General features: G+C 36.3%; 1 protein-coding gene across 2 annotated transcripts in view; it reads right to left on the reverse strand.

The window, feature by feature from the left end:
* HMCN1 (hemicentin 1) overlaps positions 1-20,297 on the reverse strand; it is a 477,641-nt gene that overhangs the window by 70,546 nt on the left and 386,798 nt on the right. For both annotated transcript variants that reach the window (XM_034666795.1, XM_034666794.1), the window contains exons 69-77: positions 15,406-15,602; positions 11,790-11,871; positions 10,288-10,424; positions 4,546-4,687; positions 3,385-3,529; positions 2,895-3,022; positions 2,429-2,585; positions 573-694; positions 223-387 (exon numbers count right to left, since the gene is read on the reverse strand). In XM_034666795.1, the coding sequence (XP_034522686.1) occupies positions 223-387; positions 573-694; positions 2,429-2,585; positions 2,895-3,022; positions 3,385-3,529; positions 4,546-4,687; positions 10,288-10,424; positions 11,790-11,871; positions 15,406-15,602 (1,275 nt within the window). The remainder of the gene's footprint in view (positions 1-222; positions 388-572; positions 695-2,428; positions 2,586-2,894; positions 3,023-3,384; positions 3,530-4,545; positions 4,688-10,287; positions 10,425-11,789; positions 11,872-15,405; positions 15,603-20,297) is intronic.

Below are 20,297 nucleotides of genomic sequence, written 5' to 3' on the forward strand. Positions count from 1 at the left end.
CAGTGATCATGCTTATTATATTCAGTTATTGTTATTTTGTTTCTAGATTTTTTTCTCTCCCTTTGTCTAGTTCCCCTTCCCACTCTATTTTTTTCCAGATGTGTAAGTCTAGGAATGAAAATGCATTTTATCTTTTAATTTTGGTGCAACAAAAGGCCAGGTAAGGCCATCCATTAATAATTAGTCTAATCATAGATGTGTGATTACTGAGTTTGGTCTTACCTGAGGACAGAATTCTATAACCGTCTCCCCTGGGAAGTAGTCTTATCCCATTTTTCGTCCAGTGAATTGAGGGAAACGGAACTCCTGACGCAGTGCAGGTAATTACCGTTGGGGCATGTTTGGTTACTAGGAAGTCCGTAGACTCATCAGCTATGGAAGGTGGAACTAAAACAATAAGAAAGTACACATTTCCAACCCTTACAAGTTTCCAAAGCCTTGTCATACATCTTTCTCTTTCTATGCCGAAAGTAAATGTTAATAAGTGGAAAAGGAAGCCCTCTTGTGAAGTAGTGGGATGATGAAACGTATCATTATAACAACTATTAATCCACCTAGTAAGCCAGTTCTACCTTGGACAGTGAGATCCACGGTTCTCTTATCCTCTCCGGCATCATTTGTCACGGTGCACTCATAGGTTGCAGTGTCATCCACAGAAGGGGAAATAATTACTAGTGAACCCGAAGAAAGGAGCCTAGAAGAAAGATTTCAGAGCAAGGATGTACTATATATCAGTTTTCATAAATGTTGGTTCAACATAGTACCATGCTGTGAATCGAGGGAAATGGAATTCTTTCCTTGTATTAAAATGAGGAACCCCTCTGATACTTCATGTATCAGATTTTTTTTTTTTTTTTTTTTTTTTTTTTTTTTACGGTAAATGGGTTAATGGGTAGCGCAGTCGTTAAGCGACTGCCTTTGGCTCAGGCATGATCCCGGCGTTCTGGGTTCGAGCCCCACATCAGGCTCCTCCATTGGAAGCCTGCTTCTTCCTCTCTCACTCTCCCTGCTTGTGTTCCCTCTCTCGCTGGCTGTCTGTCAAATAAATAAAATAAAATCTTTAAAAAAAAATAGAGCCTTAACTTTGAGATTTACAGGAAGTGGTTGGGTAGAAGGATTGTTTGAAGAGGGACTCTTGCATTTTCTGATTGCTTATATCATGATCAACCATGCTTTCCTAAGTGAAATACAGCAAAATGAGTACACTGATGATAGCCACTGTTTACTAAGCATTGAATACATTCTGGCACCATCTCAATTGCTTCACATAAACTACCTCTAAATTTCACAATACCTTTGCAGATTGGTATTTGATTACTTCCATTGATAGACGGGTAATTACAAGTCTGTCTGTCTTATGTGCTGCCCTACTTCACATGTCTCCTTATGTGCGTTGGACACTTTTGAGATGCATGGTACATAATATATCAATAAGTCTTTTCCCTAACTTCTAACCAATTCAAAACTAAAGTGAACTGGATCACTTCAAACGTTTAAGAGGTTTAGTAAATACACATACATTATTCAAAGTAAATCTAAATAAAATATCTATTTTCTTACTTAAAAGTGTGCACTGATAGAATAAAAATGATTTGATTCAATGGGAATACATTTGACATGCTTTTTTATTCTATGGTACTGCACATTTTCTACATAGGGTATATCTTCAAGTCACTAGACTCCTAGTACCCAAAGATTAAAAGGGTGAGAAAGGAGAAACAACAGAATTTCAAGTGTTAACACTCCTCGTTTCATATTTCCTGATGTATAAGAATTGATTGTTGTCAAAGTAGAGCTACAAGAACATTTGTTTTTAGTATTATGGCAATTCCTTTGACAAGATATCTGTTAACGTAATTGAGATACAAGAAATGATGCTCATTTACAACATCAGAAATTCCTAGTGATTAAAAGGTTAACTTTTAAAAAACATGCACTGTCATATTATGAACTACTGGAAGTAAAACTGGAGGAATGCAAAAAATTGGAGAAAATGATGTTTTTCCTCCCTACACATGCTACCAAGTACCTAAGTTGTATTTCATGGTTCAGAATTTTATTTTTATTCTATAGCTAAAGGTAGTATTATTTTTACAGAACAGTTTTTCCCTTATACCAAATATTTTCATTCTTTGTTTTTATAAAATTCCAAAAGGTGCTAAGAAAAATAAAGCAGAATAGGAATCTAATCTTGTAGATCTCTCTGATCGTCGTCCACAGGGCTTATGGATAGAAAAGATGGACCCATAATTCAGAAAAAGCTTTAGGTTGAAAAACTAATTCCACAATAAGAAAAAATATATACTCTCTACATATTAGCTAATTCTTCATACTTTATGCTCGTCCCCATTGATAGAGATGAAATGTTAGTTCTTTTTAAAATTATGTTTCTAAATAGGCGGGGTTTTTCAGTTAAGTTATTCCTTACCTGTACGAATTCTGATTTTGATCCACATTAAGAAGATGCCCATTTTTCCTCCATCTGATTGATGGTTTTGGTATCCCAGCAGCCTCACAAGCCAGAGTAGTTTGAACATTTACTGTTACAGTTATGTTAGTAGGACCCAGAGCAATGGATGGAGGAACTAAAACAAAGTCAACAAATAAGAGGGAAACACATTCAGCAAATAGCATGCCATCTGAAGTATTTCTGCCAGACTGAAATTAATCAATGGTAACTTGCTCCACAGTTACAAACACAAGAAGGCTCTGTGAATTTGGTGTTGTGATGGTGCTAGCCACGATGAGGAGAAAACATGGGTCTTGATTATTCACAATGGAGTATGGTACCTTTACATAGCTCTGGATATCAAGGTCTTTATGATCTCACAGGTTTAGGCTATCAAAGAACATTTAACCCAAAGATTAGATGTGGGTCATACAAGTATATTTACCATGGACTTGTAAATCTATTCGCCGGCGGTCTGTTCCAGCAGCATTGGTAGCCATACACAAATATCGCCCAGTATCTGTGACATGTGCTGACTGGATATGAAGGAATCCATTTTCCAAGATGGAGTATCTACAAGAAAGATCAGATTTCTGATTATTTACATTTTGATCGAGAGTATTTTTAAAAGACTTAGTTAAATCCATTTTTAGTCTTTATCCTGCTTTAGAAATTTGCAATACCCTTGGTGGAAAAAAGGGATATTCCACAAAGGTGCATAGCAGATGGACTTGTGATCTTGGATGAATTATAATCATTTTGTTTTCCCATAAGACTTGGGATTATGCTTTTAAAATAGTATAATTTGATTCTCATATTAAGATGAGGAACTAATATTAAATATAACAAGACCAAAATAATACATTGGAAAATAAGATTTAGGGATTTATATTTCAGTTACTGCAATATTTTTCATTCTTTTCCAGGATTGTTACCTTGCATGACTTGCAGACAGAACAGCTCCATCCTTTCTCCATGTTATCCTTGGGGTTGGCACACCCTCAGCAAGGCATTCCAATACAGCTGATGTATTTAAGTGAATGACAAGACTCTGGGGGCCACTCTTTATGTTTGGAGGAACTGCACAAAAGATGCATGTGGAAAACTTCATTCATATCAATAATATAAGACTCTGAAGAGGTAATACAAGGTTAGCTTTGAGTCAAATATATAGCGTTGCCTACAGCTAATTCAGGTTAGCATAAACAGAATCGGGGTTTAATTCTTAAAGTCTTACTCAAGATACTTAGTGTTTAAAAATAAAGCACAGATGGGGGAAAGGAGGTTTTAAATCCCTGATATGGTGTGTGAAATCTGGCTTTGTAGGAGAGACGCTTGAATAAAAATCAGCTCTGGTCTGATGCAAATTAAAGATGATATTTCTTATTTCTCTTTGGCCAAATAATGGTCTGAGAATGTTAACACTGGAACAACTTCACTTTAAATAAAGAACAGAGAATGGGCTGTTCTAATGAAAAGCACATCTGTGATTAATCATGCAAGTCTCAGAGCATGTATTTTATTAATCATTGAGTTCATATGGGAGTAGAAAATCTGAATTTTAATTTTAGTATTAGAGATATTAGTTGTGTGGGTCACCCAATATCCTGTAAAGTTTCATATATTAAAAAATCAAAGAGACTGTGATGGGGAAAAGTCTGTATTATCTTCCTGGATATTGGCATACTTTAATGTTTAGATCTTCGATTTGAGAGAATCACAGTCCTTTGGCAGTCTCTGTCTAGTACATATACTCAAACACCAACATGAATAAAGGTGACCTAATTATTGGATCACCTGTCATCCAGAACCTTAGTGTGACTTTCTCAATGGCTCTGATCTGAATGACACAAAATGTGAGGATATACTGGTAACAACTGGACATACAGTATCCTCTAAGATAATGTATCTTTAATTATTTTTTGAAATATGGTTTGAATATAGCCATAATACAAATATCACATATTGTCTTTTTCAAAAAATAAGATAACCACAAGAATCACTGAGTGTGCCCATAAGAAACAAAAATGTTATCATTTCTTTGAATGCACTTGGCTATATTTTTAATTTGTGAAACAATTATTAATTTTTCTTACCATTTACAGAGAGAATAAATTCTCTTGTAGTCTTTCCTGCAACGTTGCTGGCCACACAAGTATAATTGGCTGTATCACTTAGATCTGCATTATTAATTTGCAAGTATCTCCCTCCAGATAGGATTCGTACTCGAGGTGTTGCCTGGATTTAGCAAGTAAAATTTACCATTAAAATGTCAGAAGAAGAGAGTATTACTTTATAACATCAAAAAGTAACTATAGTGAGCTATAGATTGCCTGTCTTCCAGTATGCTTTGTCTGCTCCCCCTACCATAATCCTGGGATCAAAATCCTTTGAGAACTATTTCTATGAGTGTGCTTAAGGCAAGGGCACAATCAATATTCCCCGTTCTCCAGGCCACAATAATCTGGATACACAAGAATGAGCAGGTGACTCAAACTGGGCCCCTGAGAGCCCTCTACAGGACTTTGTTGGAAGTGTTGAAGAATAAGACACTTTATTTTTTTTATTGGTATCTGGTAGTGAGGATGACATAGCCTGGTGGCAATCTTATCACCATGTGTGGACAGCTCTGAATCTGTAAACAGAAGGGGGAATGAACCATGAGAGACTATGGACTCTGGGAAACAAACTGAGGGCTTCAGAGGGTAGGGGAGGTGGGGGAATGGGATAGGCTGGTGATGGGTATTAAGGAGGGCACGTATTGCATGGTGCACTGGTTGTTATACGCAAGTAATGAATCATGGAACTTTACATCAAAAACTAGGGAGGTACTGTATGGTGACTAACATAATATAATAAAAAATTACTATTAATAAAAAATAAATGAATAAAAGCAAGCAGAGCTGAGATTCAGAGGAAAACACACAGATGCTTGAATACATGAGGAGAACCTCTGGACCTAGTAATACCTAAAACCTAAGTTCACCAATCACTATAGGTAATAAACGCCTTTAAAAAAATTTTAAGTTGGTTTGAGTTTGAATTCTGTCACTTACAACTGAAAGCTCCATGACTAATAAATTAACTTTTCTTACAGAAAATAATGATCCTTTAACATTTCAAAAATACCACCTTTCGCCAGTTAGAATGGCAAAAATCGACAAGGCAGGAAACAACAAATGTTGGAGAGGATGTGGAGAAAGGGGATCCCTCTTACCACTGTTGGTGGGAATGCAAGTTGGTACAGCCACTTTGGAAAACAGTGTGGAGATCCCTTAAAAAGTTAAAAATTGAGCTTCCCTATGATCCAGCAATTGCACTACTGGGTATTTACCCCAGAGATACAGACGTAGTGAAGAGAAGGGCCATATGCACCCCAATGTTCATAGCAGCATTGTCCACAATAGCTAAATTGTGGAAGGAGCCGAGATGCCCTTCAACAGATGACGGATTAAGAAGATGTGGTCCATATATACAATGGAATATTACTCAGCCATCAAAAAGAACAATTTCACAACATTGGCTGCAACATTGACGGGACTGGAGGAGACAATGCTAAGCGAAATAAGTCAAGCAGAGAAAGATAATGATCATATGGTTTCACTCATTTATGGAACATAAGAAGTAGGAAGATCGGTAGGAGAAGAAAGGGAAGAAGAAAGGGGGGTAAACAAAAGGGGGAATGAACTATGAGAGACTGTGGACTCTGGGAAACAAACTGAGGGCTTCGGGGAGGGGATGGGATAGGCTGGTGATGGGTATTAAGGAGGGCACGTATTGCATGGTGCACTGGGTGTTATACGCAAGTAATGAATCATAGAACTTTACAGCAAAAACTGGGGATGTACTGTATGGTGACTAACATAATATAATAAAAATATTATTATTAAAATAAATAAATAAAATGTATTATAAAAAAAGAATACTCACCTATAATACCAAAGCTAAAAAAAAAAAAGTAAATAAATGATTTTAGTCTACAAATATTTATTAAGCATTTATTTTGTGCCCAGGCATGGGACCAAGAATTATGAAAATATAGAGACAATGAAACCTAATCTTTGCTATTAAGTCCAATTGGGAAAATAGATGTAAACAAGTATTTCTGTATAAATTAAGATATATGAGGTTCATAATCATTAAAAAATGCCAGGTAGCCTCAAAGACTGAAATTTTCTGGTTGAACCAAAGAAGGAACTACTTCAGGGAGAGCCTAAATAAGATTTTTCTGCCATATGGGCTCTGTCCCACATAGATATACAGTTGACTTTCAAACTGTGGGTCAACTTACGTGTGGAATTTTTTCAAAAAGTACAATGCAGTACTATAAACGTATTTTCTCTTCCTTATGATTTTGTTAACATTTTCTTTTCTCTAGTAAAATTTATTATAAAAATAGAGTATATAAGATATATAACACAAAATATGTGTTGACTGTTTATGTTATTGGTAAGGCTTCAGGTCAACAACAGATTATTGGTAAAATTCTGGGGGAGTCAAAAGTTATATACAGATTTCTGACTGTGTGTGTAGGGGGTCAGTGCCTCTAACCTTTATGTTGTTCAAGGGCCAACTATATATTTCTTTTTTTTTTTTTTAAGATTTTATTTATTCGACAGAGATAGAGACAGCCAGCGAGAGAGAGAACACAAGCAGGGGGAGTGGGAGAGGAAGAAGCAGGCTCATAGCGGAAGAGCCATGTGGGGCTCGATCCCATAACACCAGGATCACGCCCTGAGCCAAAGGCAGACGCTTAACCGCTGTGCCACCCAGGCGCCCCCCAACTGTATATTTCTAATGAAAAATGTTGTTCATACTAAAATACACAGTTCAGCTCCATTTCTCTAGGCCTATTTTTTTTTAAAGATTTTGTTTATTTATTTGAGAGAGAGAGAGAGAGCACAAACGCAGGAGGAGGGGCAGAGGGAGAAGGAGAAGCAGACTCCCCACTTAGCAGGGAGCCCAATGCAGGGCTCAATCCTAGGACCCTGGGATCATGACCTGAGCTGAAGGCAGATGCTTAACCGACTGAGCCACCCCGGAGCCCCTCTCTGGGCCTTTCATTGCTATAGGGGCTATTAGTGAAAAAATTTTATTACCTCTGATGAGAGTAAGTAATTTCTTAATTATATATGTTAAGTTCTATAAAGCATATATTTATATTTTTTTTACATGGGTATAGCAGAGTTTTAGGCTAATAAAAAATTTCAGAGTTGATTCTTTCAATGTTTTTGTTCCATGAACATCAGTAAGTTCTGCGAACTCATCAAGTCTCACTACAATACTTTCTGGTTCTCTTCCCATTGGGCACCAGTGATTCTTCCAAATATGACTTCTTTCTTCAGATAGAATCTCATTCTCAGCTGATGCTGTTGCTTCCTACTCCATGCAGAAAACCAAAGCCTGTAGTTCTCTCCTCCTCCCACCTTACATGTGAATGCAACTATCTCTGTGGAAAAAGGTCAGCCCTTTTGTCCAAGGCTAATCTCTTCACCTGTGACCAGGGTCCCATTCCTTCTCTGTCCAACACACATTATCCTATAAACTTCTCTTTCTCTCTCCTATATCTTCAGTCTTTCTTTCAGTAAATAAACATATAAAATCTCTATATTTCAAAAATAGGCCATAATTATTTCCATTCCCTCTTCTTCCTTAACTCCCCCAACAACTGTAATCTATCTTTTCCTTTGATCACTCTATTGAAGAACCATTGTTCTGATCTTTAATCACTTCTGTGTATTGCCAAAACTATGGACACAACTTAATTTATGTCTTAATGGACTCTGTCAACCACTTCCTCTCTTTTTCTTGGCTTTTAGTAATGTCTCCTATACTTAATTCTATCTCTCCAAGTCCTCCTTCTCAGTTCTGATCTTTTCTTCTTCCTTTGCTCACCCTATAATTATTAGTTTTGCCTTACATTCTGTTCTCATTTATAGGTTATCTCACACTGCGTGCTTTCTGGTCAACTTCATACAAACCTATGGCTTCAACAACTGGTCATATACATACCATGGAGGACTACCAAGTCAAAGACATTTTTGATGAAATAGGGACTCATATTTCTTCATACTTTTTAGACTCTCCACTTGGATAATATATGGTAATTCAAACTCAAAATATGTGAAGCTGAACTCCTCTCTTTTTTCATAACTGTTGAACTCACCCTGTCCCAGTACTAATATCATAGCAGGTATTAGCCTAAACTTCTCCATCATCAACATTCACTCAGTCTCTATCTGAACACCTAATAGTTGTTTGTTTGTTTGTTTGTTTTTAGGAGAAAGAGAGTGCATATGCATGCAAGTGGGGTTTGGGGAGGAAGAGGGGGAGAGGAGGAAGGAGAGGGAGAGAGAATCTTAAGCAGACTCCGCAATGAATGCAGAGCCTATCGTGGGGCTCAGTCCCATGACCCTGAGATCACGACCTGAGCCAAAACCAAGAGACAGACGTTTAACCGACTGCACCACCCAGGCACCCCTGAACACCTAATAGTTTTGAGTGAAATGCACACGTTGGAAATAAAACTGTGGAGAAAAAGTAAGAACATGAAAGGTCTTGTGAGCTAAGTGGGATAGTTTAACCTGAATCCTGAAATCTATGGGGAATCATCAAAGGATTTTAATCAAGGCCTACTTCAGCTACACCAAGATACTTTGCAGTTCCTGCAAGAGTAACATTCATTCTCCCGTAATGGCTTTGTAGATGCCATTACCTGTGATTAGAATCCCCTTCTTCTTTCTTGCCCAGTATCTTCCCATCATTTAAAACTGAACTGACCCTTTCCGAGAGGCTCCTCTGAGCTGTTCCTTACCCTGAAGTCTGATTACTTGCTTCTTTTCTGTTTTCATAAAATGCTACACATCACTCTGACATATGAGTCATATCCATGCTCTTTGATTTACTTATATGTCTTTTCAAGTAGACTGTGAGCTCCTTGAGGGTCACGACTACTCTAAGTAGCAATTATAGTGCCACCGTTAGTAGGGTTACAATAAATAGAGAAACTGAGGCACAGGAAGGTTAAGTGATACCCATGATAATTTAGCATGTAAGTAACTCTCAGAATCCAGTCTGGTTTTGGTCCTTTGGTATGGTTTGGTGGTGGTGGAGGTCTTTCTGTCTTAGATGTTAGGGGACTTAATCTCCTTTTATAATTAGGCACAGTGAAACACAGTAGGTTACAGTAACAGGATGAGGAAAAACAAAAGGAGGGAAAAAAGGATAAGTAACTTCTAGAATAAGAACAACGAGAGCATTCAAGGTCAAGGCTTTGAGCCAACCCTAACAGGCTATTTAGGATCCTGGGCTGTGACACTCTGTGACAGCAGACAGATATCACGTGAGCATGGGAAGCTTTAGAGAGCCAGTAAATGTGTTCTTCAAGGATTCCAGTCTTACATTCCTGATATCCAAGGATATCACATAGATCCTGGGGGTCCCTCCTCAGGTCCCAGTTTATTCCAGAAAAATTTAGTGAGAGGTTTGCCCATGACACTTGCAGGAGACGTCAGTTCTTTTGAGATGATTTCTTCCCTCTCAACTAAAGAAATAGCTGAGTGTTTCAAATCCAATTTTAATCCACAGGCTCCAGGAGATACATACTTGCAACAATTTACAGAGTGTCTGAATCAAAATACCTGTCTTTTGACCCATAACTAGTTAATAACTACCCAAGCACAGGCTGAGAAAAGAAGGCTGATTAAAATACCCTGTGCGTACCCCTTCACTGTCGAATAACAGTAGCCTGATGTTGTTTGGTTTTGTGTACCTACCAAGACCCTACAGCTGATTTTTTTTTTCCTCGAAATGGATTTGTGGAACTTAGCAAGATTTACCTGTAACCGTTCTCCATTTTTAAGCCAAGTGATTACAGGTGGGGGCACTGCATCCGATTTGCATTCCAATGTCACTTGTCTGTTCCGTAACACAGTGAAATCCTGGGACTCATCAGTGCCAGCAATATTAGGGGGTACTGGGTGTGAGAACAAACATGGCAGAGGCTTTCAATAAACAAGATATAAAAATGATCTGAATTATCTTAGGTTTTCAACCAATGTTGCTTCTGTTATATAAAATAAGAGGCATAAGCTTAAAACATTACTCATTCAATTTGTAGTACAAATGATTACCAGTAGTGGACTTTTTTTTTTTTAAGACTTACTCTGTACTTTCACATATATAAAGTAATGAGATTCTTCCAATGGTCACATGAATGACAGGATAAGTAACATAATCACATTATTATTACCACTGACCAAGTAAAGAAACTAAGGCACAAAGAAAGGATTTCTTAACCAGGTTCCACACTTGGTAAGAATTTTCTCTGAACATCAGATTTCCAAACTACTACATCAGGGTCTCTTCCATCATAATACAGAGAAATGTATATATTTTCATAATATTAAGAAATATATCTTTTAATGTGACTTTTATATACAGAATTTGCATGTCAATTAATGGTAGGTCTAATTTGTGTGTAGGGCTGCTGGGAGGAGGGGGGCACCTAAATTACAGACAATCTGCACTGCCTAGTCATCTAGGCTAAGACAATGAAAAAAGTATCTTCTGCTCAGTTTTTTAAATGTTCCCTTCCATAAAGAGTAAATCTTATCTCTATGTTGAAATCATACTGACCTGAGTCTAAATGGCCCAACTTTTCTGGAAGGTAATTTGGCAAAAAACTTCAGAGCTTTAAATGTGTACACGTGTATGTGTAATCAAGCAAGTGTACTTATAGAAATTTATCAAAATAAAAGAATTAAGGGAACAGGCCAATATGTAGGCACAAAGATGTCTATAACAGTATTCCTTATACTGGTAAAAATACAAGAACAGCCTAAATATCCAAAAACAGGGAATGGGTTAAATAAATGATGGCATATTCATAAAACGGGACATTAGGCCATCACTAAAAAGTGTTATAAAAATGTATTTTTTGATATGAAAACATGTTCACCAAATCATTAAGAGAGATGAAAAACACGTTTGATACTATATGTTGTAGGGTACATTTCTGTGACAAAACATTTGTATGCAAAAAAGCCTTTGTGTAATGAGACTGGATGACACATTTTCTTCTTTAACATAATTTATGATTTTAAATAAAGAACTATGAATTATTTGTGCAGGAACAAAATGAATAAGTCAAAAAGTCCACTGAAGTATTTCCAAAAAGCACTTACTCAGCTAAATACAAGAATCAGATTTGCAAAATACATATTTCCCTATACATAAACATATCTTATGATGTGCTATGGAGTTGCCCCATGTTCCATAAATTATGGCTTCTAGTTAGGTGTTAGTAATGATAGATTGCAGGACATTTTGCCAAATTTACCATGCACTCTCACTAAATATTCTTTATCATCATCTCCTGCAGTACTGGATGCCAGACACGTATATCTTCCTGTATCTTCCACCTGCAAAATCCAAATAAGTGAATTACACAATATTAACATGTCAGTTTTCGTGATGAGAGTAAGTATTCACTTGAATGAATATAAAGTCTCACACAAAACAGCATATCATTAAGATAGCACAACAATTAAAATTTAATAACTGTTTCAACATTTGTGATTAGCTCTCTATAAAACTATGTTTTAAGAGGGTTTCGATATCTGATCTTAAAATGTTTGCACGTTAGGTATATTTAATAATCTTGGAAAAGGCAGATACATATAGGACTTAGCACCAGAGGTCACAGACGAGACACACAATGATTAAACATATAAGTATTTATGGACTTAAATAGATTTTAAATTTCAATTGGCATCTTCCTGAAGAAAATGAAATATAATTTATCAATTAAACAAAATAAAATATTGGGTTATTAAAATAAAGTACATTAATACCACATTTTGAATGTACCTTTGGTAAACATGGTGAAACAAAAGAGCTATATTATACAATCTGGCTGTAAATAGTGTCAGACTGACAGCATAATCTACTATTATCTGACTAAAACCAGGAACATTTCTTTAAAATCCCCGTGCATAGTTTCCACTGGAAGTGTTAGTCTTCCTTCATATGTTTGACATTGTGTAGACACGGCCCATGCTTACGTACGCATAAAATATACTCTGGAAAACAGATGATCTTACACCTGTGAAAAATGTATTTTGGAAAAGCAGAAAAATCCTGTTTTCATTTATTTTACTACTTGAACATTCCTAGAATATTGTGAATTTTTAAATTCTTACATTCAAAACTGACTTTATAGGTTATGGAAAAACTTTTTGGTAGGCTGCAAAAACTCCTTCAAAAAAATTTAAGACTGGTATGTTTGCAAAAATACTTAAATGCAACTTTAAGAAGAATGACACTTGCATAGGCCTTCAATTAAGAATTTAAAATGATGTACCAAGGCCTAGAGAATAATTTTTGCATTTCCCATCATATATCTAAAGCCTTTAAAACTTGATTTTTCTCTATCAACTCACTTTATTCCTAATTAATATTGTCCTCTCCGCTTGTTTTGACTTAACCAAACTTGAACAGTCATTCGTGTCTACTCTTAAATCTTGCCTCCTCCAATAAGTATTTCCTGACAATTTGTGCCCTTCTGGGTGTCTACAGTCATCATTTGTAGCTATATTTTCTAAACTATGTTCTGTTTATAGGGTGTCAGAAAAGTTACAGTTAATCAAATTTCTCTAGAGTAGTATTTTGCAGTACTGTTGACATGCAGTATGGCTCACAAAGGAGAGGAAGGTATTGTATATAAAGTTTTCCAATTCTATTTGGTTACAGAATTTCCCCCATTAGAATAACTCACAGAACTATTATTTGATGGAAGATATTTTAGGAAACTCCTGTCTCTACCACACAGTTTGGAATTTGCAAAGCTTCCAGTATGTGTCAGGCATCACTCTATATTACAGACACATACACGAAGAGACAAAGTTCAGATAAGTGAAATATAACGTATAATGTACAAAATGCTCTGAAAACACAGAAGAGCAGAAGAACAAAGATCAGTCTTGAGACTTGATAATATTTAATTTTCTACTTCTAAAATATCTTGAACGGTTTTCTTACTGTTTCTTTTCTGAATTTTATCATGTGTATAGTATTATATCCCCTAGACAACTGGAAACTTCTCAAAGACTGAGACATGTTTTATGTATTACGTTTGTATTCTCCACAACAGCTAGCTCATGTGGGTCACCATCTAATACCTGTGGGATCTTTGTCTCCCTTTGTTAAAGCCAACTATACAATGTTTGCATTTAAGACCTACTATGACATGGCCTTAATCTTCCTTTTAAACTTTATTTGTCATTATTCCTTTTTAATGATAATTCTATTCCACGCAGTTCCCTGTCTCCTTACATTACAAAATTCTTTTGGTTCCTTTTTTATCTGTTGAAATTCTTTTTTTTTTTTTCAAGTTGTAATTGGCAGGATTTCCTTCTTTTTATTGCGAGTCTAAAAAAGACAAATTCATAGAAACAGAGTAAAATTGTGGTTACAGGAGGCTAGGATGGGAGAAATGGGGACATGTCGAACAGAAGGTACAAATTTCCATTTGTAAGGTCAATAAGTTCTGGAGATCTAATGTAATGTATGGTGACAAAAGTTAGCAATTTTGTATTATATACTTGATATTTGCTAAGAGAGTAGGTATTTATTATTTATTTTAATTGAGATATAATTGACATATGACATTGTGTAAACTTGTTGTAAAATGTATTCATTTGATGCATTTTTTTAATAATAATTTTTTATTATATCTGTTGAAATTCTAACATTGAAGGATTTTCATCCAGTAAGTGGTCTGACAGCTTAACTCGCGTTTTCTCTGAGTTACTGCAATGCTTGACAGGGAGAAAAAAGGGAAATGGAAGGTGTGTTCTTGATATTGGAAACAAGGAGTGTGCTGAGTTCCACTGATTAGGCTTTTGAAGCAGATGTAGGATTGAGACCCAGCTCTATCACGGAACAGTGGCGAGTACTTGGCAGGCAAGTACTTGATCTCTCTGTGCCTGTTTCTGATTGTGCAGAATGGAGATGAAGACTGCCTCACAGAGTTGTCATTGAGAGTCATCGGTGTGATAGAGCCCAGAGCTGAACGCAGGACTGACACAGTAGACAATTCATAGCCCTTAGCTCTCTTTCTCCAGGTCCCTTTCCTTCCTCCTTCCTCAGTGAAAATGCACACAGAATATAATTAAGTAATTTGTTATTCCTTGTTTCAAGGGATGTTGATTATCACAACAATAGCAGCAGGAAAAACAATTCTAACTCTACTTAATATACTACATGCCTGAGGCACTAGTCTAAGCATATCATGTTAGATGATCTTTTAAATCCTCAAGTGTAGGAGTTAGGTATTGTTACTATTTTTATCCCAAAGTTACAGATGAGGGTATTAGGGCACAGATGGAGAATATCTGTAATATAAGGTTTGTCTTTGTTAGTAAAATAGAAGATCGTTATGACAAGGCATCCCAGACATACTTCTCTTTAATATATTTACGTTTCTGATTAATTTCCTTAAACACAAACTAAAAGAAGTCAATTTTACTGAATTGATTGTTTGAAAAATTGTGTCTCTTCAGATTTTTATGTCTGCAAGTTAATTTTGGAAACCAAAATTGGTCCTTGAGGCCTCATATGTATATATGTTGAACTGCTTTTTGCTAGTTCTGTAAAGGCCTACCCGGCACAAATTAAGAGCTTCGGGAAATATTCACTTACAGCACTGCGAAAAAACTTGCAAAAATTAAAGTATCTTGCTTTCTTCCAAGTTTAACATGATACTCCTACTGCTCCTTTTTAGTCATGTTTCCCTGTGTCTACCCAAGCATGCATACCATAGAACCAACCTACCTTTGTTAAGGTTACAGAGAGGGATCTATGATCCATTTAAAACATAATTTCTCCATTTTGCCTATATTAGCAAGTGAGAAGGACAACCCAGGATGAAATAATTTTTTGACTTCGACACTCACCTGAGCACTAGATATTCGAAGAACCTCTCCACCTCCAAGAGTTTGTACCTGATCTGTCTGTGGGAGGGGCCGTCCATCCTTCATCCAGGTAATTTTAGGAGTTGGGATTCCAGAAGCAAAGCAGGTAAGTTCAAGTGGATTATTAACAATCACTGATATCTCTACAGGTTCTTCTGATCCATTGATATGAGGTGGTTCTATATAAAGGGAATTAAAAACAACAACAAAATAAACTTGCTGTTTGATAACATACTGCTGATTAGAAAAAGTTTTAAAGAAAATTCACCTCAAATTTATGTTCGTGTAATACAAATTGGTTGAAACAAAGATACCAAAATGATCATTCCTAGATGTTACTGCCATTTGTCACTGGCACTATCTTAAAAGGGATGGCTCACGTCTATCAGAGATCATGAAGTAAGTGGCAACCCAGTCTAAGGCAACTATAGCTTGGCAACTGGGATTCAGATCATTAGCGCAGTCTCACCTAATTGCAAAGATTGAAGAACAATAAAAACTAAACTCATCTTGTACCATTTTTTAAAGAGAGGTACTTCCAGAGAGTAGTGTGTTTTTGTACCTTCTAAATATCTATTGTTTCTACAAAAGCTCCAAGCAAATGCTGTGGAATTCTGCTATCATCTTTTCCATGCAGAACTTTAAGAGGAAACAATGACTAAGCAGAAGAAAAAACAGTTATATTTGGAGACTATTTCTGCATAAAACACATTTGTTATGTCTGGGCAGAAATAATTTCCTTTTTTGTTATTTATATTTCTAAATTACCTTTCTCAGGAGGATGTTAAAGAATCTAAACACTTGGAAGAAACACCATGGTTCCTTAGTCCAACTATTCTCAAGTTTAGGAATCCCTTTAAAACAGTCTTTTTGTACAATGATCATTCAAGTTTTCTATGAACATTTCCAGCTTACTATTTCACAAGGCAGCCAAAATAGCTGTTGGACAGCTCCAAGGATTAGACTTTTTTTTTTTTTTTTTTTTTTTTTTTTTTAAATCAGGCACATAGTTTAGAAGAGAGGTTCACAGCAGAGTATCTGGAGTCAAAAAGCCTGAGTTTGAATCCTGACTCCAAAAATCATTAGCTTAGTGGATTTGGGCAAACCTCTAAAATAAGAATAGCACTATTTCTTAACTAATGGGATCATTGTGAGGATCCAGTGAGATATTCTATAAACTACACATTTCATTTCTGTTTCTGAATATGTTTTATTTTATAATTAAAGGTTTTTAAAAAGTTATTCCTACTACAATGTCTACTATAGCTGTTGGTATTTTTATTAAAACCTGCTTATTAAAAAGAAAAAAATTTCCACCTACACTCCTTGTTTTCTTTTCTGGAGAAAGACAATATATTAAATCTATACTCCTTTTCAGATTATAATTAAGAACTCAGAGTTTCTTAACCACTGACCCACATGACCTCTTTTTTACTTTCATTCATCTTACATACTGCTGTCAAAACCCATTTTTAAGTGCATTTTAGAATGATCCAAGATTTCTTGCTAAAAGGATTTCAGTGTTTCCATGTTGCTTACTGAATTAAACAAAAACTCTTCACCATGGCTTCCAAAGTTTTGTAAAAGGTTTTTATGTTTATAACATTATGTATTTTTAATATACTTACATGTAACGTAGGCTTCAAATTAGACTACTTCTTTACCTCAACAAGTACAGTCTTTTCTTGCTCTGTAACTTTACTAATGCCATTCCTTCTACTGTTACATCTTCCAATAGTCCCATCCCCTAACCAGGCATGTTCAAATACTATCAAGGTCACATTAATATCATTAAACTCATTTGTAAAAACTGCAAATCTTTTGATTCTCTCAACACCAACAATAAAATTTCTCTCCCTTTTAATTTCCAAAGCATGTTGCTTGTATCACTCAAAAGAACTTATCTGATTCTCCATTTGATTCCTTTTATTTATTGGTTATTTACCATGTGTTAGTCACTATGGATACAAAGATTAATTAGGCACGACCTTTATCCTCAAAGCTTATAGTCACTAGATTTAAAACAACATCAGCAATAATAGACACAACATGTTCCCACCTGATTCAAACTCCCAGTCAACAGACCTTACAGATAGTTGCTAAGTGACTAAGAACTATTTTATTCTGTGTCTTGTCCACGTGTCTTATACTTTGGACAGAGTAGGAGATGCACCTACCATGATGACTCCAGAACTTACGTTTTTAGCTTATATCTCTCTTCTGAGCTTGAGATCCACAAATCCAGTTATCAGATAAACTTCTCCAGTGGAGTATTTGGACATTGTTTCAATTTCAACATGTATTCAGACAGAACCTGTTACCTTATTCCTCAAAACCTGGTCCTTTTCCATCATTTCCTGCATTTATGTGATGGGTCTACCAATCATTCAGTCATATAAGCCAGAAACTCGCAGCCACCCTTGATATCTTCTTCATCATTCTCCTACATCCAACTCCTTAAATAAGTCCTAATACTTCTACCTGCCATTATTTCTAAATACATTTTTCCTCTTACTTCCATTACTAATCTGAGCTACAGTACTATTTACTTGGACTAACATCACCTATTTCCTGCCTTTAGGTACCCACACAATATTATCTATTTGTTTCTTTCACATTAACAGACCCCAATTTTGTTGGGGCTGTCCGTGTACTAAAAACTCCATTTCCTAGCCTCTGTAGTAGATGGTAGATGGAAGGGTGTGTGAAGATTCTGATCAATGAGATGTAAACGGAAGTGGTTTTGTAGGAATTCTAAGAAAGTCCCTAGAGGGGCAACTCTTCACCCTTCCTCTCTTTCCTGCTCTGTTGTTGCATCTAGTGATGCGGGGAGTGACCAGACAATGCATGATCACTGACCAACCATGATGTAAAGGCCAAGAGAACTGTAAATATCTGAATTGGTTCACCAACGTAACTACTGCCTACCTCCAGACACCTCACTCAGCAAGAAAAACAAAAGTTATTTGTTCCAGCTGCCAGACTTAGACTCTGCTATTCACGGCCAAATACAACTCCTAATAATACATGGGTCTCTCAGAATCTACTCTTGTCCTTCTCCAAGTAGCTCTCTACTTTGCAGTCACAGTGGTTTTTTCAAACTGTAGTTCTACTCATGGCACTCCACTTATTAGAACTTTTAATGGTTTCCCAGTGTTCTAGGATAAAAACCAAATTTTTAACGTGGATAACAAAGCTCTTCATAGCCTGGACCCTGTCGAAACCACTTAGCTTTATTTGTATGAGCTTTTTCCTTGTTTTCAATATTCGAGTTATGCTGGACTTTTCAGAATCACTAACATATCATGACACCTTCCACCATGTGGATAGCATTAAGCTAAGAATAGCAGTTCCCCAGGTTAGGACGGTAACTTTCACATTTGGAGTATTGCATTGATCCAAGTGAAGACTTTTTCAGGTTTTAATGGAATTAGCTTTCAACAGATGCCAGAATGCTGAATTTTCTCATTTTTCTGCTGAGCCAGTTTTCAAATCTGTTTTAAGAAAATACTATCCTTATAAACCCTGTACCTAGGAAGGTTGTCCTCTGTACACGATGCTAGCAATATCATTGTTATTTTCTTGCTCAGTTTTCTTTTTTTTTAAACAGCGAATGTTTTATTTATTTTTTTATTTTTATAATAATTTTTATTATGTTTTTTAGTCACCTTATAGTACATCCCTAGTTTTTGATGTAATGGGTAATGTTCCATAATTTATTACTTGCGTATAATACCCAGTGCACCATGCAATACGTGCCCTCCTTAATACCCATCTCTGGCTATCCCAATCTCCCACCCCTTTCCCTTCTGAAGCCCTCAGTTTGTTTCCCAGAGTCCATAGTCTCTCATGGTTCATTTCCCCTTCTGTTTACCCCCCCTTCATTCTTCCCTTCCTTCTCCTACCGATCTTCCTATTTCTTATGTTCCATAAATGAGTGAAACCATATGATAATTGTCTTTCTCTGCTTGACTTATTTCGCGTAGCATTATCTCCTCCAGTCCCGTCAATGTTGCAGCCAATGTTGTGAAATTGTTCTTTTTGATGGCTGAGTAATATTCCATTGTATACATGGACCACATCTTCTTAATCCAGTCATCTATTGAAGGGCATCTCTACTCCTTCCACAATTTAGCTATTGTGGACAATGCTGCTATGAACATTGGGGTGCATATGGCCCTTCTCTTCACTACGTCTTGTATCTTTGGGGTAAATACCCAGTAGTGCAATTGCTGGATCATAGGGGAGCTCAATTTTTAACTTTTTAAGGGACCTCCACACTGTTTTCCAAAGTGGCTGTACCAACTTGCGTTCCCACCAACAGTGTAAGAGGGATCCCCTTTCTCCATATCCTCTCCAACAATTGTTTCTTGCCTTGTCAATTTTTGCCATTCTAACTGGCGTAAGGTGGTATCTCAGTGTGGTTTTGATTTGAATTTCCCTGATGGCTAATGATTTTGAACATTTTTTCATGTGTCTGTTAGCCATTTGTATGTCTTCATTGGAAAAGTGTCTGTTCATATCTTCTGCCCATTTTTTGATTTGATTTTGTTTCCCGTGTATTGAGTTTGAGAAGTTCTTTGTAGATCTTGGATACTAATCTTTTATCTGTAGTGTCATTTGCCAATATCTCTTCAATAAATGGTGCTGGGAAAATTGGACAGCTATACGCAGAAGAATGAAACTTGACCACTCTCTCATACCATACACAAAGATAAACTCCAAATGGATGAAAGACCTCAATGAGAGACAGGAATCCATCAAAATCATAGAGGAGAACATAGGCTACAACCTCTTTGATATCGGCCACAGCAACTTTTTTCATGACACATCTCCAAAGGCAAGAGAAACAAAAGAAAAAATGAACTTGTGGG

Source organism: Ailuropoda melanoleuca, chromosome 8 (assembly GCF_002007445.2).
Source record: "Ailuropoda melanoleuca isolate Jingjing chromosome 8, ASM200744v2, whole genome shotgun sequence".
In the NCBI taxonomy this organism is placed as follows: Eukaryota; Metazoa; Chordata; class Mammalia; order Carnivora; family Ursidae; genus Ailuropoda; species Ailuropoda melanoleuca.